This window comes from Diadema antillarum, unplaced genomic scaffold (assembly GCF_040938485.1).
Source record: "Diadema antillarum isolate AM-2024a unplaced genomic scaffold, OU_Dant_1.0 seq00000561_RagTag, whole genome shotgun sequence".
In the NCBI taxonomy this organism is placed as follows: Eukaryota; Metazoa; Echinodermata; class Echinoidea; order Diadematoida; family Diadematidae; genus Diadema; species Diadema antillarum.
Window position 1 is genome coordinate 1,289,575 of NW_027271500.1, and position 24,561 is coordinate 1,314,135.

A 24,561-nucleotide genomic window follows, 5' to 3' on the forward strand; every position below is an offset into this window, starting at 1 on the left:
CACTCTATTGTACATTGTAATGCATAACATCTATAAAAGTAACTTGTATAGCAGGGGTAGATCCAGGAATTCCATAAAGAAGGTTGCAAACAATATTTCTGGTGCTACTTCCGGGTTTCATCTCATTTTTATTCTTTTTATTTCTTCTGTTTTAACAACAAATAAAGAGGGGATGTGCGCCCGGTGCGCCCCCCTCTGGATCTGCCACTGTGTAAAGTTCTTCGGGATCTCGCATTTGAAGCAGATGATCCTGGGGATACTAACCCCTGGTGTAGGTCGTCTCTGACAAGATGGCCCCCACAATCTCATCCCCAGGAATATGTAGCAGCTCCCCGGCCTTCTCCGCTGCCTCGGGGTTGGTCAGGACCGCCGCCTCTGAATTCTCTTGGCAGGTGAAGTTGAGGTCGCCTAGCAACAGGATGGATGCCAGCACACTGAACAGGCTCTCTTCATCCTAAATGGTACAGAACAGATTCCTCTTTTTCTAAGTGTCAAGAATAATTAACCCAATCAGTATACCATGCATTCTGTTTGTTAAAATCCATTTATGAATATACCTACAAATTGTACTGCTTCAAATCCTTTTGCATGAGCCATAAATATATAACACTAATACATTCATCATAATCAATAATCTTAGTTCTATGATTTGATATTTCACCGACATCTACAGCAAGTATTGATAAAAGTTTGTGAAACACATCCAATTGTTACATCTATCTGTGACAGTTTCGCAACAAGCTGTTATCTTTCTCTAACGATGGCTAATCGGCGACTGATGTTTTGCCGCCAATCCGAAAGCAATCACCCAGGTGTGACATCCAGGCAATATAGTGCCATTGTAAATGTCAGACAGTATATGCACCCCCCCCCCCAATCCCAGTTCATGTTGTGGGGGGTTCTCTATATCCAGATGGCCTCTCTGATTGGATGGGATTAGAGAACTTTTTATCCATATTCATCAACCATCTTTATGAACTTATTTCGCAAATCTACGGTAAGGTTTTCTTAGAAGAGCACAAAACAGTTGACTAACCTCGGTGGAGAACCCAATGAGTCGCAGGCAATCCCTGACAGCTTGGAACTTGGCCTCTTGTCCTCCCTCCGGTTGGGTAGGGGAAGCCCCCGCCCTCATGTACCTGTCATTAGGTGGTAAGAATTAATGTACTTATTATGCATATATACAGCCTCATTTGCATACATAAATAAACATACAGTACATCTCAATGCCCTTGTAACTACATCAAGGAAACAGAACCAATGCATATAGTGTAGACAAGAACATTTGGGTGCATTTGAATTTCATGAATCTTGGCTCTCCCAAAATTCATGAAATTAAGATGTGTGTGTACATTTCTGGTTTACCAGTGATGAAGGGGGACAGCATCCCAAAAATGCCTTACCGGTGGTGCATTGGTGTCTGGAGACCATAGTACTCTTTCTCCTCAGCACTCAGTCCATCAAAGAGCAGGTAGAAGATGTGGAAGTTCCTCTCCCCGTCGCCATGGGTTACCACACGAGACTTCTCAAGGAGGTACTCAGAGAGATGCGCTGGTGATGAAAATGACAGGAAGGATTTTATTTTTTAAAGTTTGAACAGTGCCAAAGTGCCAATTCATAAATGAATGAAAGAAAAAAAATATATAAACACACACACACACACATATATGTATGTATATGTGACCCGCTACAACAAAAAGGTCCTAAAGTTGCGCACGGTTGAAGCCGTGAAAATCGAGTTTGAAGTCAGAGCATTAAAATTGGTCAAAACTTACGATTTTCTGATTTTGATATATTATTGGAATCTAACATGTTTTCTATCATCTGTCGAAATTTTGAAGCAAAATGATGAAAGGAAAGACCAAAAAATAGCGTTTTTCTGGGCCATGTTTTTTTGGCGTTACAACGAAGCAGAAACTGGTTCGAACATTTGGATTGAGCGCCACACATAGGCTCCGCCCCTAACAATGACCAGAGTGATCTCATTGGTCAGTTTGCTGCTTGCCGCTAACCGAAGCGTGAAGCTCGCACACTGCCCAGTCGACTGGTGCGTGCGGGCGGGTTGCGCTATGCCTTGCCGCTTCTCCTGACATCCTGGTCACTGATTGGTCGGTGAGGAGACCGCCGACGCTGTGTTTGAATGAGCATTTCGGGGGTTGCTAGGGCTTAACTTCTATTGTCCGGAGGTGAATACTGACTTGAGTGTCTCTTGATTGTGATTGCGTCGCAAGGAGAACTTTTAAGGCGCTTTTCTCGAAACAGTGATTTCCCAGACGTCTTGACATGCTCTCTTTTAAACATCGATATCTCCGCAGCCGATTATTTTTATAAGACATGTTATATATCAATTTAAAGCAGAAAGATTAGGGAATTGTGTCATGCAATTTTTAAATAATCGACCTCGCCCGACTTTAGGATCATTTTGTTGTAGCGGGTCACATATATATATATATATATATATATAACAGAGTGTGGTTGGAAATGACAAATTCAAGCATTGTCAAGTTTTCCCAAAATTCCCTTAAAAACCACATGAATCCTCCACATGGCCACAGTGTAGTCCAAGTGGTAAAAAGTGCTGAAATTACACAGCAAATCATGACAATCCCCTTGATTTTCCACAATTCTCAACACTCCATTTGCATCAACACTTTTGCTGTAATTTCAGCAAAACTTGGTAAGTGCATCTCGGAGGGTACTTACTTCTGGAGTACTGATATCAGCAGAACAAGTTTTGCTGTAATTACAGCAAATCTCTTGGACCGTTGCAGATGCACAGTGAACACCATGCAGGTGGGGGTTTTTCCTTGCACACTTTTTTTTTTTTTTGGTCATTTATGTGTTGAAAATAATTGCATTTGGAACAGACTCCTGAATGTATTAAAAGAGACTTAAAGGAAACCAAAACCCAACAAGAAATGTGGATTGAGTGAAAGCAGCAACACTTGTCGAACACATCAGTGAAAGTTTGAGGAAAATCAGAAAATCTGGTGCGAGTGATGAGTTTTTAAAATTGTTGGTGTTGGAACCCCTGGATGAGGAGACTACTAAAGGATATGATGTCATGCGTGGACAACAATATGAAGAAACTGTAAAGGGAATTCCACAAAAAGTCATTTCTCATGAAAATTACTTATTCTATCAACTTGATACTGATATATTAAAGCATGTATATACATTATATTAAGGGTAGTAATTATTCTCCCCTGCTTCCTGAAAGCGTTTAGTCAAGTGCTCTTTCATTATGCTAGAAAAGTGAGTTTTTGTGTAATTCCCTATATTTTCTTTATAGTTGTCCACACATGACATCATAGCCTCAAGTAGACTCCTCATCCAGCGGTTCCAACACCATGTTCTCAAAGGTCTATAGGTCACATATTTATATGTATTTATATTCCAGATGATCACAATAATTAATGCACATGATCAGCAAGATAGTGTGTCCACTAGATGTTATGGGACCACTACTTTAATTCCATATCAGATCTGCCAGTAGTCATGTCGCCAAGTCACAACCAGCACCTTTTTGGATTCTAACACTCAATTCCAGAATCCAACAGAAATTTCACACCTTTGCATTTGGAAATTCTTTACAAATTTTTACTGTCAGTCTGATGAAAGTATCATTCCAGTATCATCCAGTGAAACACCATTAGCCATGGTTCCTCTAAAGTCCCATCCTGCTCTTGACACCATTGTACCAACTGCTCATGCTCATTCTGTGTGAATGAGATGAACTGTACAACTGACGGCTTCCATGTCACCATGATATCTTCTTCGTCAGCAATACAGTATTGCCATAGTATGCTGGTTAATTGATGAGTAGCAATACGTCTTGTGGAGTGGCATACATCTCAAAGAAAACGAAGTATACAGATTTCCATATCTGCTAACGCAGGCATGAGGTAGCGCCACATTATTAGTTAACCAGTACTTCACTGTCAATTTTGGCAGGCCAGAATGAGGTATTTTCTCCAGTAAATTTGTCTTCAAAGTCACAACTCCACATAACCAATACTCTGTACTTGTATCTATATGTGGGAACAGGATTGTACTACAAAGTGTAGTCTGCCCAGTTTGGCTGCTATGCATTTGACTACATCAACTTGCACAGTCTACATCCAAGTTCAAGTAGAAAGGCCTACTGTGTAGTTACACAGGGATTAGCTCCTCCACAAACAATCCCTATAAGGATGCAAACATTTTCCTGTTGAAGCAACTACACCTAAAATGCAAGGCCTGGCCTCAGCTAATCCAAACAGTCAACACGTACTTCATAATATGTTGGATAGGCCTACATGTATTAAAAGTGTATGTGAAAAGTGTAGTTACAGTGAAGGCCGGGTACTCTCTTGCATTCTGTGTTGTGTGTGTTTTATAATGAGCAGGGAGGTGAGGCATGTGTCTCACCTGCCTTGTGCAAGAGGACAATATTAGTTTCCAACTATATCACCCTAAAGTGTTACTTAAATAATATATGAAAAATATACAAAAGAATAATAAATGCTCCTTGAAACTTTGTTGTTGTCCAAGTAAATGATGTAATATAGAATAGAACATTTCTAAACAGCTCCGAAAATCTGTTGAAAATTGTGTTTACCGGTATTTGTAGCATTTCTAAACTAAGTTTAACAAAATTACCTTGGACATACAAAACTATTCTTTATAGCATTTTGTTGGTCTATGTTGCACACACTGTACACTAATGTGAAAACTTCAGCTATAAAATGCAACTTTCAATAGAAAAGTAGGGCTGCTATCTTTTCTAACCAATGATAAGCTATTCAGATGAACAACAGCATAGATGCCAAGTTCAAAAAAATTTCATGAGTGAGATTTTCATGACTCAGCATCTCGGGGAGCGTGCATGTGCATGAGCAAGGGAGCAAAGTGACTGAACAAGGGGAGGATGTTGAAGGAGGGTGTCTGCCCTCCCACGGTAGGGAGCTTTTTCAATTTTTAGCTGGTCCATACTTAAGTGAATATTTCTTACTTATTTTGAAATACAAAAGGTAAATATGCCTTCAATTGCAGCTCTCACTTTAATCCTTTAAGCTATGCTCCCAATGTGTGAGAAAAATGGGTGTCATGCGTGAGATTGTGAGACAGACCCGAAATGCTTGAGTCTCACTCACACTGCGTGAGACTTGGTAGCTCTGCAACAGCAAAGTTTCAATGAGCATTCATTATTTGATTTTCATATGTATCTGCGTGTGTTACGCCAAAATTTTTATTTTATCGGCAAAAATTTTACTACATTGCTTCTTTGAAGCAATTTTGGGACAAAGTTATCTCTCATTCAAGTGTTCTACAAAAAGTTTGTATGATATTGGGGTATATAATGCATTGTGGAAAATAAAGGGACATCCCTGTAGTACTAGTGTTTACTGTGAAAGTGCCCATATAGATTTGGCTCAAAAAATATCAAGAGAACATGTCTTTAAAGGGATAGTACAGTTTTGGTGGAGGTGAGAATTGGGCTTTTAAATTTTTGCGAGATACCAAGAAAACACTTATGAAATAGTACAGAGCATACCATTTTAAGAGGAATTCAAAGTTTACTTGATGGAAATCGGGTTTGGAATGACGGAAACATCCAAAAACAAGGTAAAACAAAGCGATCGTGTGAAAGTGTGGGTCCCACACTTTATTAGAATCGCTCTTTTTGGATATCTCAGCTATTTCAAAACCAATTTTCATCAAATAAACGTTGAATTCCTCATAAAATTACATGCTCTTTCATATTTCATTAGAGGTTTTTCATTATCTCACCAAAAAATGTTAGAAATCTGAAGTTAGGTCTCAACCGAAACTGTACAATCCCTTTAAGCTTGTCTTGTATCAAAATAATTAGTTGATATACTATTGGTACATATACATGTATGTATAATTCCCTCCAAACTATACCAAACTAAGGCCTGCTGTCAATGATGACAAGATGTAAAAACGTGCTGACCTGAGTACATACACAGGTATATAATGAGAAAACATGACTTAAGATGATTACATAGCTTGAAATTTAAATTGCTTGATCATCATTAGTGTGGTCATGGATAATATTCCTCATTAATATCTGACAGCTTACCTTAGCACCAACCATATCATAATTATGGTCATTTTCTTGCAAATGTCATGGTAGTAAAGATAAACACATATTTTTTTCATAGACTCTTCACTGGGAATAGTCTTTTACTGTGAGAAATATGAGTCTAAACTACAGTTGTACATTAAGCAAATATCTACGGGCTTTTATTTCTACATCATAAACATTCTTTCCTGATTGGTTTGACTGCATTTCAGTTGTTACATAAGATTTCAATCATCTCTAGCGATAATAATAATATTCCACAATGAGGTGAATGACATATGTGTGCACGCTACATTTTGCACTGTTGCCTTCTAATGGACTGGTTTGTGAAGCAATCATACCAGATGCCTGTACTTTTGATGGCTACATGTATAGCTACTCCATGAATATGCTGTTTTCATTTTCTTTGTACATCAGTCTTAGCAAGTACAGTCAGGTTCATTCTGTGCAGTTTAAGCCAAGATCAAACAAACTTGCCAACTTCAAGGACAATAGCTGAGGCAGGAGGGAAGTTTGATTTAACCCTGATTGTGCAAACACCAGTCTCCTGCCATATAGATGTACAGTGTATATTCAGCTCTCTTTCATTAGCTCATGGAACAAGACCAAACTTTCTGGAATGCTTCATATAGTACTGAACGTGCTATGTGGGGAGGTATTTGGCTGCTGTCTGCTCAAACTGCAAAGGCCCATCAGGTGAGACCACAGTAATAGTGAATGATAAATGTGTAATTGCTTTTATCAGTGTCAGGCAACAGTATTTCTATCTGAATGAAGCAAGAATGTTCATGTTGTTAGCTGACATTTTACTTTTTGCATACCTCTTTGAACTAGTTTTGTTGCATGCAGAATCACACACATTGTATTGTACCTTGTTACCTCCACCAAAGTGGGAGGTTATGTTTTCATTATCGTTGGTTTGTTTGTCCGTGTGCAAAATAACTCAAAAAGTAGTTGACGGATTTGGATGAAATTTGCAGGAAAAGTTGAGAATGACACGAGTAACAAACAATTAACTTTTGGTAGTGATCCGAGAATTTTGGAAAATTTATGAAGGATTTTGATATTTTGGCAGGTACATGTAGGGTCAATGAACTTGGGAGTTCAGGCTACGCATATTTGAGGTTTGCATGCGTGCACTAAAGTGCGTGCTCTAGTTTCTGCTAGGGCAAGGTGCACCTTGCTTCTGAAGGTTTAAGACGTTACAAAAGCTTCTATATCGTGAAATCGGGCGACTTTCAGCATACTATAAACACTTGAACAGCATGCTATAAGTATGTATGGGTGGAAATCGGGGGCCCGTTGCATAAAAGTTACTATGGTGATAACTTTGCCATCCAATGGTAACCACCATGGCAACAATACTCAACAGCCAATCACAATCAAGAATTCCATGGAAGTTACCATTGTATGGCAAAGTTATCATCATTGTAACTTTTATGCAACAAACCCCAGTTATCTCTATGGAAGAACAAGATCAGTGATGGAAAAGGGCTGCATGCTTGGTGGAGGTCTGCGCTCTCAGAGTGCTTCTCTAGTTAAATTTGTTATTGAATTACAATGTAATGTGTTCATATCCATTCAATTTCCAGGTTGAGTAACGAACTTCTATGAATTTTTGAATGATTTGGAAATATATAGTGTGCACAAGCCTCAATGATGGAGCGTATCACTTTCAGCACCAACATGAAGTTAGATTATATTTGTCTCCTAGACTCAGTTTTTCTTCATTCAAAAGTTTTTTTTTTTTTTTTTTTTTTTGGGGGGGGGGGGTGAATTCAAATCGATTAAATGGATAATAATGAAGATCTGCATTTCCAATGCATTGATAACGAGTGCTACTGTATTCTATTACACAGAAATATAGTTGAAATGTAGTTTGAAAAAAGAGTACAATTTATTTAGCATAACATTGATTTTTTTTTTCCTGTTGTTGTCAAAATGAGATGAAAAATATGGAATGAATGGCATTTTAATCCTATTCCCACCGGGGGGAGGCATTTTGCTCTTTCAGAAAATATGAAAAAGTCAAGTTCGGCCCCCCCCCCCCCCCCCCTTGACGTTTCGCATGATCATTCCGCAACGCATGATGCTCTCACTGCAACATTTTATAACTTTTTACTTTCAAGTATCACATAACTTTTGAGACCAAATTTGTCGCTCTCGGACATACCGTTTTGAAGCCACCCTGTACGCTCCTTTGAAAAATATTTGTTGATCCAAAAATTGCTCTAAAACATGATTTTGTGTACAAATCCAATGTAGATTGTGTTTTTGCATTTAATTCATACAAAAATAAATATTTTTACTTCAATGGCTGACAAAACTTAATTTTAGGCTGATAATGCTTTAAAAAGTTTCTGCAACAAATTTTGACAAAAAACAACAAAGAAATATATAAGACATTCAATAAACAATAACATTCGAAAGAAGTAATTGTTAAGCCAAAATTTTTGCTTCAATATTATTGTTAAGGATATTGAAAATAGTATGTTTGAACACCTAACATTTTTTTATTTGTGTGCAAAAAAAAATTGCATGAATTAGCATTTATTAATATAAGATGCATGAATCAAAATGTGAAAAATCAAACTATACAGTCTTGTAGATTACATTGGCCTCTACCTTAGTGCAAATTTTTTCGAGGATCACGTGATCCACAACTGAGATCTGAAGTGGGGCCAAAAAGTCCCCCCCCCCCCCCCCGATGGTTTTAAGTCCCTCAAAAAACCAGGCTGGTGTAGGGTTAAAGTTCTTGAACAGTCAATAATGAATATGCAAACAATGAAGTGATGTTGCCATTATACCCTCTCAACTTGCCATACAATTCAAATTTTGAATTTTCAGTTATTCATTCAAAGGCAAACATGCATCAGTCTAAAATCCTGATATATCGACCTGATCATTGAAGTTATTTAACCAGGAATAACATCACTTCAATAACAGAAAATTGAATCTTATCATTTCTTTGGACATGATCAATAGAGAATTGTAAGGTTATGACAACATCAGCTCACTCATTTGCATATTCATGTCAAATACATGTATGAAAATGCATTAAAACTGTTCTGCAGTCAACAGTTCTGCTTTCAAATGTTTGAAAACTGTTCTGCAAAAATTAGCAAAACTTCACAATTTCATAACTCCCCTATTTCACTACTTATCCAATTCTGATAAAAAATTCTCACTGTTGTCCTCCCAAGTTTTTACTCTTATCATACTATACAGGCTGATTTTACTGAGCATGTGAACCATTTGCAAAGGATGTAAATGTCAAAAAATGGCAAAGTCCAACATTCTGAAATTTTCACTTTCATTTTTTATTTGTTGCGACAATGGCACTGAAAATAATTCTCATCACGAGTAACACACAGCTAAACATTTGTAAGTAGAAAAGCACTCTGAGAGTGCAGACCTCCATCAAGCAGCTACTTTCCACCGTGATCTTGCTCTTCCACAGAGATCAGTGATTTCCGTCCACTGAAAAATCGCCCGATTTCACAATATAGAAGCTTTTGTAACGTCGTAAACCCTCAGATGCGCAACGCGCCTTGCCCTAGCAGAGATCAGAGTGCGCACTTAAGTGCCTGCATGCAAACCTCAAATACGCGCAGCCTGAACTCCCAAGTTCATTGACCCTTCCTGCCAAAATATCAAAAATCCTTTATAAATTCTCCCAAAATTCTTGGATCACTACAAAAAGTTAATCGTTTATTACTTGTGTCGTTCTCAACCTTTCCTGCAAGTTAATCCGTTAATCCCAATCCCAATATGTTAACTACTTTTTGAGTTATTTTGCGCATGGACAAACCAACTACGTAACAAACAAACCAACGGTAATGAAAACATAACCTCCTCCCGTGGCGGAGGTAATAATGCCTCAAAAGGTATGCGAATAATTTGCAGATATTTTGTGAATGATCAGAAAAACGTCACAGATTTTGCTATTAACATACGCAAGATATTCTAAAAAACTGTTGTGTTCCATATGGAAGTTCACAAAAATTTCCAGAGCATTATGCACGTCTTGTGGAAGTTATATATGTACACATATGACAAGGCTTTAACACCCTTTTTCAGAGCAAATTATGAGCAGATCACAAACAAATGTGCAAGTGCACAAGAAATTGTCCTATTTTTTTTGTTTTATTTTAAATCAAAAACTAAAATTGGACACCCACAAATATTTCACAACACTTTCAATCCCCTGCTTAGGTTTTGCAATCATTTGGAAACTATTAAAAATGTGAATGTTGAAGTTTGCTAGTTTTTCATCCACATCCTTTGCCAGGTTTACAAGCTCTAAAATCAGCTTGAACCTGGAATGGAATTCCTGCTTAATAGCAAATGTTACAAAACAGTGTAACAAGGCACCAATATGTGATATGTGGTAGACTTACCATTATTGTGTAGGACTTAAAGATTTGAATAGAAATAATATTGTAATTAATTAAGGGTACTTGTAGAAAAATTCTTGTACAATTAGGAATCTAAGGAGCAAGCATTTTGTATTTTGTTTGTTTACCACTTTGTCTCTGGCATTAGAGCAATGTTAAGCTTTAAGGGAAGAAAATGAAAATGAAAATTAATGTAAAAATATGTTGCAGTACATTATTGTAAGCTTTACTGTACAGAGCAGCACACTGTTGCTTTGTGAAAGAATACATGTTGCAGTTTTTGCAGAACTCTCCTCCGTACAAATTTTAACTCTTCTCATTTGTTCATTTCATTTCTAGGGTATCAGTTTGATGGATTCCAGCTTCACACAACATCACCAACAAGCAGCATCAGTCCAAAGTTAGATGTAAATCCAGGAGATAATGGTCGCACCTTCAAGTATCTGGTACTAGTAGTTTAACAGATGCATCAGTTATCACAGAATGCATACTAGTGTGCCACATGATTTAGGGTAGTACAGATCATTATAACATAAGAGTAAAAAAATCTATATGGACATATGGGTTGAGTGAATGCAGCAAAATAAGATATTTCAATTTAAGTAGAACATATCAGTGAGAGTTAGAGGAAAATCGGACAATCCGTTCAAAAGTTATGAATTTTGAAGTTTCTGCTCAGCCACAGCTGGATGAAAAAACGATAGCTTGTGATGTCTCATGTGTACAATGATATAAAGAAAGAATAAAGAAAATTCAACATATTCCCATTTTTCTCGCATAACACAAGAACACTCAACTTCTCTCTTTCAGAAGACAGGGGGAATAATATTACCCTTAACATACTTCAGTAACAGGTCGATTAAAAGCGCACTTTATTCAAAAAGTCAAGTTTTGTGAAATTCTTTTTTATTTTCCTTCAGTCGTTGTATGCAAGTGACATCATATACCAACACTGTAGCAGTACACATCCAGCAGTGACTGCGCAGATACTTAAAAATTTTTAGAACTTTTAAACGGATTGTCTGATTTTCCTCAAACTTTGTGTTCTACTAATACTGCTGCATTCTCTCAATCCTTATGTACATGAAGGTGGACTTGTCCTTAATATTTGCCTTATCACAGAATGACACAAAGTGTGATTTATAAATCCAAGGAGGTTAAAAAGAATGGAGTCACAACCATCTTATATCCTTTGCCAGATGTTCGATGCTGCCACTCAAAAATATTTAAAGCATGTGCCAAACTGGGTCTGCCGCACAGTTTGGAATACAATGGACTTGTGTCTCATTAGGCATTTTCACATCAGCCCGATAAAAATCCAAGCTCGAGATATTTTTCGCAGAAAATAGTCAGCAAATAGCGCGCTATTTCGAAACATCGGGCTGATGTGAAAACGCCTATTGTATCACCAGCCACTCTCTGGGGAAGGTGTGTACATCTTTGTGATGGTAATTACTTTTTGCTATCCCTTCTTATTAAAGACAGGTGATATAATTATGATGGTTAAGACACAGGGATGCGCAAATAGAAATTCAAAAAAAAAAAGGAAATAAAGATGAAAATTACCAGCCTGCACAAGTGTCATCGAAACCAGACATAAAACTTTTTGTGAACATGAAACAGCGATTTCTAACGCCATGCCCTAAATCCTATTACACTGTACTTGGTCTCGTATTATGAAGAGTTAGAATTGATTACAAAATTGACTTCTATCATAGAAGTCTGTGGCAGCAATTTAAAATCAATTATATCTTTTGATTAAACAGGGTCCTAGACTATTTTGAACCATGGAGATACAAAGGTAGATGTACAAGACACCGTTTTTGTTAGTATCGCATAATGCGTTGCCATGGCAACGGCAAATTTTCGTTAAAAATTATTGATTGAACTACTCTCATTTTTTGAGCAATTAACCTCAAAAGTGGCATGTGTAACTCCTATCAAAAGAAGATGTGCAAGACACTTTCTTCATTGGTATCGCCTGGTGCATTGCCATGACAACAGCAAATAAAAAAAAAAAAATTACAGAATGTTGTGGATGGAACTACTCTTTCATTTTTTGAGTAATTGACCCCAAATTTGGCATGTATGATCACTTTCAAAGGAAGATGTGCAAACGCTTTTTGTTAGTGTTGCATAATGCATTGCCATGGCAACAGCAAATTTTGACAAAATCTTATACATTGTGGTTGATCAAACTACTTTATCAGTTTTACAGCAATTCAGTTCAAATTTGGGATATAAGATGCCGTCAATGTACGGTGTAGTTGTGCAAGATGCCATTTATGTATGTGTGAACAAATATGTTGCCATGGCAACAGCAGTTTTTTGTACCAATCATACAAAAAAAGTGGATTAATCTAACTCCCTGTGTTTTTGGAGTACTTGATTTGAATTTTGGCACATATGTGACGACTACTGTGTAGAAGTGCAGAACACATCTTCTATCTAGACGTTTATCAATATGTTGCCTTGGTAACAGCATTTTTTCACTAAAAAGCATACCTTTATATGCTTTTTAGCTAATTCCCTAAATCTTTGAGCATTTAGCTTGAAATTTAGCCCATGTGACTGCTATGATGTGAAAACTTTATCTTTGGTTATTGTTGAATGATGCATTGCCATGGTAACAGCATATTTTGAATGAAAATCATCCAAAATTACTGTGGATTCAGTCAACTTCCTCAGTCTTTGAGCACTTGGCTTGAAATTTTGCATATGTGACCATTATAGTACGTAGATATGTAAACTTAATCTTTCATCATTGTTGAGCTATGCGTTGCCATGCTAATATCTTTTCATTAAAAAGCATACAAAAATACTGTGGATTCAGCCAACTCCCTCAATCTTTTAGCATTTACAGTAGCTTGAAATTTGGCCCATGTGACCACTATGGTATGTACAAAATGTGGATGTGCAAACTTAATTTTTTGCCATTGTTGAACGATGAATTGCCACGGTAACAGCATATCTTGAATAAAAGTCCTACGAAAATACTGTGGAAACAGTTAACTTCCCTAGTCTTAGAGCATTTAGCTGAAATTTGGCACATGTGACTGCTGTAGTACAAAATGTGCAAATTTAATCTTTTGTCATTGTTGAACTATGCATTACTATGGTAACAATTTTTTCCCCTATAAAGCATACAAAATATTGTGGATTCAGCTTACTCCTTCAGTCTTTGAGCATTTAGATTGAAATTTGGCACATGTGACTGCCATGCTACACAGATGTGCAAACTCATTCTTTGGTCATTGTTGAACAATGTGATGCCAATGGTAACAACATGATATTTTCAATGGAAATCACGCAAAAATACTGTGGAAACCTCCCTGAGTCTTGAATATTAAGGTTAAAATTTGACACATGTGACCGCTATGTGGTGTAGATGTGTGAACTTACAGGTGTTTTAAAGGTGAGTAAAATAATATTTCTACAGGGTCATTGGCACCTCCACGCCTTCAATCGTCCCTGATGTTGGGGACTTAATAATTTCATGAAATTTTACATGCAAAAATAGATAAATAAATGAATAAAATGAATACAAACACTTAAAATATGAGAAAGAGCAAACAAACCATTTGCAAAGCTCATCAAATATTGTTGAAAGAAAAAAGAAATGTATCCATTTTCTTCCATTTTGATTTATTTTTGAGTGGGTCCCTTTTGTGTTTTACTGTTTTTTCTATAAGTTTGTTGAATAAGCCTCATAATCATGTGAAAGTATAAAAACAGCTATTTATCTCTATTTAGAAAGACTTATCACCTTTCTGAGAAGGAAACTTTTGTGAGGTCATTTTTTGTTTTGTTTTATGTGTTCAATCAATCAATGGGAGCAGTTTTATAAAATTTTTACAATTATTATTCATAAGGCCTGACTGTTAGTCAATGAAGCTATTTAAAAGTAAACAATATGACAAAATCATTTTGAATGAAATTGTATATGTCTTTTATTTATCCTAAGTTTGTATCATCTGAGCAATTCATATCCAAGATGCCATAATGATTGTAGTGTTTTTGAAATGATGAGAAAGCACATGCAGCATCCTAGTATTTGGCATGAGTTCTGCCTGTAAATGTACATATGTATATTGCCTAGATTTAACAAAGCTGTCAGTATTCTTCTTTTCTGATAAAGCATTTTTCTTTTTCTTGTATGAATTCCCATGCGTATTACAAACGCTACATATCAAGTACCAAACTGTAACACCCCCCCCAAAAAAAAATGGAAATAAAGAAATGTATTTCAACGATAAACACAAATCTCACTATATCATTTATAATTATTTGGTATCTGTTGATAGATGTACATGTACTGAGCTATGCTTTGTGGTGTAAAGAGGAAATAGAATGAAAGAAAAAAAAATGAGTTGATGAGTGACTTGTCTTACTTCTGTCAGCTATATCATGGAGAATGAAAGCCTAAACATGTTTGAAATCCATCATATGAGACAAAGTCATCGCATTTAGTTGACAATAAGGCTAGGATTTACATACTAATATTGTCAATTTCAACAAACCATGACATATGCATAAAAAAAAAATCATAAACATGATTAGGTCCTACAATATGCACTCCAGCATCTTTCCAAAGGCCTATATAATTTTGCTGAAATTACAGCAAAATTTGGTCTGCATGACCTGCACATACATCATGTTTCCTGAGCATGTGTGATGGTCCAAGAGATTTGCTGTAATTACAGCAAAACTTGTTCTGCTGATATCAGTACTCCAGAAGTATAGTACCCTCCTAGATGCACTCACCAAGTTTTGCTGAAATTGCAGCAAAACTGATGATGCAAGTGAATTGTTGAGAATTGTGGAAAATCAAGGGGATTGTCATGTTTTGCTGTGTAATTTCAGCACTTTTCACCTCTTGGACTAACCTGTAGCCATGTGGAGGATTCATGTGGTTTTTAAGGGAATTTTGGGAAAACTTGACAATGCTTGAATTTGTCATTTCCAACCACACTCTGTTATATATATATATATATATATATATATATATATATATATACCACAGGTTATCCTGTGTTCTTCTTTAACACGCCTCTTTGGTTTTCCATTTGAAGGGAATGACAGCATCACAGAAAAAAGGTATTCTACACTTGAATCAGGAAAAGGCAAATTTAATTCAATTCATCACAACTTTCATAATTTACCATTGATCTATTCTAGAGTTTAAACACTAGATTCAAAATCGATCTTCCCTACAGCATGGACAGAATGAAAAAAAAATGGAGAGAATGAGAATGATAATGCATTATTTGTACAGTGCATATTTCTATAAAAATATCTGGGCACTCAAACAATTAAACTGTAGCAGCTATTGCTGTTATCAAATAGAGGGAGCCCTTTCATTTTCCCATCAAATGAATTGCCCAAGATCATTCTGGGGACCGTACGTTTCATGAAAGATGTCAGCCCATACAAGTTGTCAGTCTCTGACAATCACCATGCTAACAGTCAGTGACCAAAGCTTCTCAACCAATCAAAACCAAGGATTTTACTAAAATTGTCAGAGACTGACAACTTGTCAGTGCTGACTAACTTGATGAAACACCCCCAGGTTGACACCTTGAGATTATTGTTGGCTGATAGCACATAGAGGGAGCTATAACTATCCAATAATTATGATCATAACTGCCTGAGACACTTATGGTATACATTTACATTGTATGAGATGCATAATGCCTGGGATCCTGTGTATCCATATAACAAATCTGTAGCATGTGTTTACAAAAAAGGAAAAATGAATAAATGAATGAAAATGAATAAAATCATAATTGCTTCTTGTTGGTTAATGCCACACATCACCTACAATTATCCTAGACACTTTTAAAGTCGATCTACAATTCACGATGAAAAAAAATGCACTCCTCCTGTTTTTCTTGTCATAGTTTGATTGCTTGATTGCTTGATTTCATTTTATTAATTGATTGATTGTTCCATATTTGGAATATGGAAATCAAAGAGATGTGAATAAAAGGTGTCAATATAACAAGGGTTCACTCACCACCAACAACATTGCCTGCTAGAGAGAACTTAAGTTGCAAGTATTTGCCAAACCGACTCGAATTGTCATTCATCACTGTCCGAGCATTTCCAAAACACTCCAGTAATGGGTTGACCTGATGGGGAAAAAAAACACAACAATTTGAAACTTTCCTATGATATGAAATACATTTATGATTAACTCTCACTCACAAGATTTTCATTTCAAACTTCCTGTCATATACTCATAGCTGAAAATCATTCACATTTTTTTCTCCGTTTTAGTTATTAATGCAAATACATGTACTTCAATCTAACACAAACTTCCTAATGAAAAATGGAAAAGCAAAATATGAAAGATAGCAACAATATCATATCAAAATACAGAGTTTCAATATTCACTGAGTATAATTCATTAACCAGATATGCTAACTTTAAGGGTAGCAATGCAGTATTCTGAAGGAGTGAAAAGGCATTTCATTTTTATTTTTTTATTTTTTTTTTGTGGAAAAGCAATATCTTTCCCTTTCTGCAATGGACATGTTTATTTATGCAATTTTGGAAACAGTATTTTCCATGAAAACTGAAGTAATTTTGGAAAAAAAAACCCAGGACAAAATGCTACAAAAAAACTAACAGTTAGCATCTCTGATTAAGACCTGACTACACCTTGTGTGATGTCACACAAATTACAAATGAGAATTGGAATCTCCAATCTTAGTTCCATGCTACAATCAACAATATGAGGAAATATGAAGATGAAACTGGTTCAGTCTCATCTGCATATGAAGAGTTTGTTCGCAAAAACTGATAAGTCCATTTTTGAAGATTTTGAAGTACGGTCTCTGTCATAAAGTACAAAATAATGTCTTTTAAATGATATATTGGTCACTACATATAAAGGTACATTTTTGAAGTTATGGTCAAAAGAAGCAAAAATTTTCTTATTATTCTCTTTATTTTTCTTGACCTTTAATCGCAAATATCTCCATTTGGCAAATATGGACTTATTGGTTTTTGCAAACAAACTCTTCATATACTCAAATCAATTTTGATGTAAAATATCAGGACAGAATCACAAGCTTAAAGGGATGGCATAGTATTGGTTGAGGTGAGGATTCAGATTTGAACTTTTAAACTACATTATGAAATGTTAAAGAGCATGCATTTCTAGGAGGAATTTAAACTTTATTTGATGAAAATCGGTTTTGAAATGGCTAAGTTATTGAAAAACAAAGTACAACAAAGCAATCCTAATGAAAGATGGGTCCCAACTTTTATTAGGATCACTTTGTTTGGGATACAATGTATCTCAGCCATTTGAAACAAATTTTCATCAAATAAACTTTGAATTCCTTTTAGAATCATAAACTGTTTCAAATTTTGTTACAGGTTTCTCACTATCTCACAAAATCAATATAAAAAAAGTTGGAAACCTCAAGCCCCATCTCAAACAAAACTGTACCTATCCCTTTAACCGCAGTAGCGAGAATTAAGAGAAAGGGTTCAATGTTGACGATGATTACTTGTTCAATTTTTTCGTTGAGCAGATTCTCACAACTGTTGGCTCTACTGAGGAGATGTTGCACAAAGTACTTGCACGACTCCGTCTTCCCCGCCCCGCTCTCCCCGCTGATGATGCAGCACTGCGATCGGCGCTCCCGCAGCAGCGACTGGAAGGCGCGGTCCGCCACGGCGAAGATGTGGGGCGTCAGGGAGGACCGGTCCAGGAGGTCGTCGTACTGCTGCGACGACTTGCGCGAGTAAATCGGCAGCTCCTTGAACGGGTTCACGGCCACCAAGATGTCCCCTACGTAGGTCTGATTGGGTAAAAAAAAAAAAGCTTTCATGATTTCCACTGATATCGATGGTCCACGAGCAAACTGCAGTTACTGTATAAATGTACTGCATGTCTTAATTGATATTTCAAAGGTGCACTGTAAGACAACATTGCGACATTGTACATCAGTAGTGATTTGTTAGAAATATATGAAGAGTTTTCTTGCAAAATGAGCTAAGCGCCATTTCTAAACATTTCAAAATAAGTCCATCATCAGAGAGAGAACAACCATTCACTTGTAGCATAACAAAGAATATTCTGGAAGTTATGATTAAAAATATCCTGTATTTTCTTCTCATTTTCTTTCATTATAAGCAGCTTTAATCACAAATATCTCAACTTAGCAAGAATGGAGTTAGCTCGTTTTGTGACAAAACTCTTCATATATATATATACATATAATATATATATATATATATATATATATATATATATATATATATATGATTATATCATACATATCAAAGTATTTACATTTGGTCTTTATAGATTCACTGAGGTCTCAAGTGACAAATGAAACACTTTTTCCTCATAACTATGAAATACATTACAGCATTTTGGTATTTTCAAATAGTGATTTATGTTTATATTTGGTCTTGATAGACCCATTGAGGTCTCTTTTAAGTGACATGTCAAATATATAAATCAAAACACTTTCATGTCATGACTTTAAGACACATGGCAGCATTGATATTTTCAAATAGTAGAACGTAATAGAAGTATAATAGGTGGAGAGATAATGTACAAGCATATGCACAATTCATAATCAATTGGTTGGCTATCCAAGAGGTCATCCTGGAAAAACAGAAACCGAAGAAGAAATGCTGGATGAGAAAAAAGATGCGGCTCACATAAATGATGTCCCTGCTGTAACGCAGCATCAACTCCTGGAGGATAGTGTTCTCTGTCAGCTCCGGTAGAGTGGCGAGGTCATCTGTCTTGCTTGGAGCTGGGAGATACACCTGTAAAGAGAGAGAGAGGTAATATATTACACATTTGCATGGATATGCATTCATGAAGTCTCATAATACATAACATACTACATATCACAGAAATATAATATTTGTTATCATATTTATTACGTATGTATGAATGCATGTATGCTCGTCGGTGATATGAGGATTTATTCAGATACAAAAGTACCAGAAGAATGCTCACAGAGAAGAGTTAATTTCATTGAAAATAGTTTCGAACTTTAGGCACTGTTTGCACATTACATCAGAACCACTCTAGCATATGAAGAATCTTCCATTACTATGGTGATATTCGCCATCATATATGTTTCATATACATTCTAGCTCTCAGTATACTGTATGATGATATCAACTAAGCAGGGTTTCATAAAGTAAACCCTAGATGGAGGGGAAATTACAGTTAAGGGAAAGTGTAGGCTCTGGCCACAAGTAATCCAAGATGAAGGCAAGCACACATGATCTCAAGAGTTGAGATAAGTAATAGGAGAAAAGAATTTGCATAGACACTACTACAGTAGTGGCATGGTGGAATTTTTTCCTACATCATGACACTAGATGGCGCTAACATGGTAATGACTGCCGATTGCCATTACCACAGTCACGTGAAAACTATGAGCAGCACCAAATTGATAAGTTTTCAGGTGCTTTCCTCTTCTTTACCTGCTCTTTGTCGTTTGAGAAATGTTTCTCCAAAATTGTCATGAGATGTATGTTTTTTCATTGAAAGCATTGAGCTGTACATCTTACCCAACAAAATGCTCGTCCATCATTTTCTTATTGATGTTTTGATGACCACAAAATTGATAAAGGTAAAGTATGTACATAGAATATCAACATATCATCAAGTTAGTAGATATGTAGGCCTACATCAACAACATTTCATCAAACAGAATCAGTTATATACAAGATCATTACACACTGAGCAAATGTTTTGTTCATGTACGAAGATGTCACATATAGAATGCCAGAAAGTGAGACTCAACCATTTCATTCGTTACTATGCCAACCCACTCTCATAAAGCAAGGTTGGCACATGATGCACATCTCGTAAGTTACAATGCCAAGAAACAGTGAAACATGATATTTGATTTTTGCGTAAGATACGGCTGATGTCTGAGTTAATTTTACAATGGATACTGCTCTGGCCACATGGAATATATATGGTCACACACAATGTACTGAATATGTCATATTCTTTTTATTTTCATGAAATTCAAGAGATGAATGACTTTGACGAATTTGTGATGTCAAGAACGCATGATAGTATTGCCTCCTGTATCACAATGAAATATACATGAACTACATGGTGAGAAATTGCTAACTATTCTTTCAAAAAGAGAAAATGATAAATGTTTAATCAATTGCTCTGTTTCTCGATTGTAAGTTCATCAACTTGCAAAATTGTCTTAAAAGTCTAAATAGCATGTAGCCACTTTAAAGCCTAAAGAGAAAGAACGATGGATTTCTCCTGCTATGTTTGCTTGATTTCAAAACTGTACTTGCTTCATGTTCTGAGAGGCAAAGTATAAAGAAAGATATGAAGAGTTTGTTTGCAAAAACCGATAAGTCCATTTTTGAAGATTTTGAAAGTATGGTCTCTGTCATAAAGTATAAAATAATACCTTTTAAATGATATATTGGTCACTACATATAAAGGTACATTTTTGAAGTTATGGTCAAAAGAAGTAAAAATTTTCTTATTATTCTCTTTATTTTTCTTGACCTTTAATCGCAAATATCTCCATTTGGCAAATATGGACTTATCGGTTTTTGCAAACAAACTCTTCATATATCTAATCACTATTTAAATAGAGTAGAGTTGTGAAGAGGATGAGAACCCTAACCCTAACCCTAACCCTAACCCTAACCCAAGCAAACAGATGCACAGAAATTAAAGAGAAAATCCTTACACTTCCCATTCATGTCTGCTTTGAAGGCTTTGATTCATGCAAAGTTTATGCATCTCCACAAGCTATCAATCTAAACTATTGGAGGGGAAAAATGTCGAAGAAAAGAAAGAAATTTAAGCGACAGAGAGGTAAAAAGTTTGCTCCATTCATGTTGCTTTTAGTTATTTTTTGTATTCAAATCCAGGTCCCTATGGTCCTTAACATGGACTTGATTAATTACTTCAGAGTGATTTTGAAACTGCATGGCAAATTGTTTTGATGCAAATTTAAAATGAATATAGCACTTCATGGAACTTCAGCTTTCTTTTTTTCGAAAAATAAAGGGCAGCATGAGAGCTAATGATATGTAAATACTTTTCAAATATAAGTGATACTTCTATCCTTGACTGCAACCAATTGAAAAACTGCTCTACACTGAAGTAAATAACTTCCATCCTTTAGTAAAAAAATCTTTCAATAAAAGGATGACAAAAACTGTGATATAAATGTCAATCTAAGGATAGCCTGTTATGGAGAGTATTGGAAAGGAAGTTTGTTGTGCTCAATGACAGTTACTGGGACTTCATACATCTCAATGCATAACATCATGAATCGATTACCATGATTGTATTTCTCTGGACCCTCATTAACCCATTGAAGAGGGGCTGATTTTGCTACAACACACATTTCCCATAGACACCTGTCCGAGTATTCTCGGGACTCGTCCTCAACGGGTTAACAGATTCTAACAAGAAACACGCTCATCACCACTCGATGAGATTTAAGAGTGATTAAAATGAGATTTGAGATAATCCAATATCTAATTCCTCATCTTCTGTAGGAGACCCACAGTAAAGATATTCTTTGACCGGAAAACATCTTTGGCACTTCAATACTCATAGTTAACTTCTGTCCACAGTATGATCATTCTTTTCACAACATTAATACTGGTCTTGCTTATGCATAAGAGATGCTATTTTAGAATACAATAGGGTGGAAATGAGATGTTTATCAAACAGGGGCGCATCACTTGTGATGGATATGTTCAATTTGCCTCATGAATGATTGGTCTGGCACAAATTGTGGCGAGAAAGATGATCTCTTTAAACATGAGAGAGAATCCCTAACACTGTGTACAAGCAACAATAATTCATAGTATGATTGCAAGCATTTATGAAAGATGATCATATCGAGGAGGAATTGAAATGAAGATATTTTGCCAACAGATGTTACAAGGCGAATGCCAAAAGTCGCTGAGAATTATTGGGAAAATTTTGGGAGCTCATCTACCATTTGTTGAATGTCATGATCTAAAATTAGGAGAAATATTTACCTTGGATTCATCATATTTTTTCTAAGTTTTTCAGAGCAAAGACAAAGGTAAAAATACTCAAATATTAGTCACAGTAATCTGATGATAGTACAAAGGGAACACAGAAGTACAAAAGAACAGAGATTGAAAGAATACTTGAAAATACACATTTATTTGCTAATCAACTTTTCTACTGCTACCAGTGTCAAACTACCTCCCTTCTTCAGGTAAACATATAAATCAAGCTTACCATGAGTGACAAGAATTACACATGTAATTGAAGAAATTTCCCTTTTTTTAATTTTCATAATGGAAAAACAAAATCCAGAGAGATTTTTTTGACGTATCACTCTTCTGGAAAGTGCCTTATAGATAAACCGTATGCATGAATATTAAAAGGAGTTTAAAGGGACAGAGTACCCATCACTCACTGCCTTTTGCCCTTGTTTGTCAAAGTGAAATGTGCGCAAATACCTTTTGAAGTGCTTATTGCATAACAAGCAAATTAAGTGTAAAAGTCTAATTTCCCACCACTTAAGTTTTGAGAACAGCTGAAATATTCTTACACTTCCATATGACAAAAAGCATTACATCTACAACCTCTTGAATCCTCTAGATTTCTTTTTTATACATATTCAAATCCAACATGAAATATATACCGACATGATACAATGTGGTCCAACGGAAAAAATATCAATGTCATTGATGTTAATCTTATATTTTTAGAGCATTCTGTTTCGGCACAAAGTACTTATGCATGATGTTGATCAGGTGACCACAACTTACCTCAACATGAAAGAAGATATCAATATCTTTAGAATTATCTTTTGATATAATCTCTGGAATCATCATAATTACATAGAGAAGGAGAGAACACATCCTAATAACTCTTTGGTTGAGAAAGATAAGGGTGCTAAGAGGTGCCACTAACACCATAGATTATGGGAACCTTAACGCCCTCATCTTCATACTCAACCGATGCTATGTTATCTTTAGAGCATCTTTTCAGAGAAAAAGCAGTATGTGGTGACAAGTTGCAAAGATGCGGTGGTTTTTCTTACCCTGTCATCGTCCTTGACAACCTTGAGGCCGACGCCCTGGAAGTTGTCCTCCTCCTCCACTGCATCTTGACCCTTCTGGGCCTCGCTCCCTTCCTCCTGTAACCTTGTCTCCGCCTCAAAGAGCTGGTCTGTCTTCGATAGGGGTGTCGCTCGGGATCGTCTAATATTTTGAAGACGCAGTAATAATGCTGTTACTTCAACCCCTTTAAATACACGAGTGTACTTTTTTTTTCATGACCTTCATATGTTTAACACTTACCCTATATATTGTATGGACTTTGCTTTTTTTTTATTCCGAAATAAAACAAACTTATGCACTTGGCAGTAACTTGCGAAGATAATCTATAAGCAATTTATTAGCATACAACAAAACTTCCCTGTAATGAATTTAGAAAAAAAAGAGAATTTAAACACTAGAAAAACACTCAGAGAGTGCAGACCTCTGCCAAGCAGCTCATTTCCACCCATACACGCATGCTGAAAATCGCCCTTATATTTCCCAATGATAAAGAAGCCTTTCTGTTATGTATAAAAATCTACCTCATTAGCAGCTATCTGCACGCTGTGTCTCAAGTGTGTGCTCAGTGTGTGTATGCACACCTCAAATATGCGCAGCTTGAGCTCTCTCATTTGTTGGTCCTATTTGCCAATGATAATCCTTCAAAAAAAGAATTTTTTTTTAAAGTATCCTGGATCCAGATGGTTATCCAGATCACTGTCAAAATTCGATAACCTGTTCCTAGTTTCACTATCACATTTTCCTGTAAGTTTCATTTAAACCCGTTCACAATGTTTTGAGTTGTTTAACAAACAGACAGACAAACAAACAAACAAACAGCAACAAAGAATAACACAACCCCATTGGCAGAGGGAATGGATACAAAGGAGATTTGCATATGTATGATCATTGCAATATATATTTCAGGTCACCAACAAATGACTCCTTTTAAAAAAAATTTTCTTTGTCATGCTTAATTGAAACTGTTCTGTGATTATCTGCACATAG

At 36.0% G+C, this 24,561-nt stretch overlaps 1 protein-coding gene across 1 annotated transcript in view; it reads right to left on the reverse strand.

Annotated features, from left to right (window-relative positions):
• The window catches only part of LOC139735009 (unconventional myosin-XVI-like), a 188,753-nt gene that overhangs the window by 99,130 nt on the left and 65,062 nt on the right, over positions 1-24,561 (reverse strand). The window contains exons 10-16 of the mRNA XM_071645783.1: positions 23,556-23,715; positions 19,171-19,281; positions 18,006-18,299; positions 16,502-16,616; positions 1,404-1,551; positions 1,037-1,139; positions 265-454 (exon numbers count right to left, since the gene is read on the reverse strand). Of these exons, the coding sequence (XP_071501884.1) occupies positions 265-454; positions 1,037-1,139; positions 1,404-1,551; positions 16,502-16,616; positions 18,006-18,299; positions 19,171-19,281; positions 23,556-23,715 (1,121 nt within the window). The remainder of the gene's footprint in view (positions 1-264; positions 455-1,036; positions 1,140-1,403; positions 1,552-16,501; positions 16,617-18,005; positions 18,300-19,170; positions 19,282-23,555; positions 23,716-24,561) is intronic.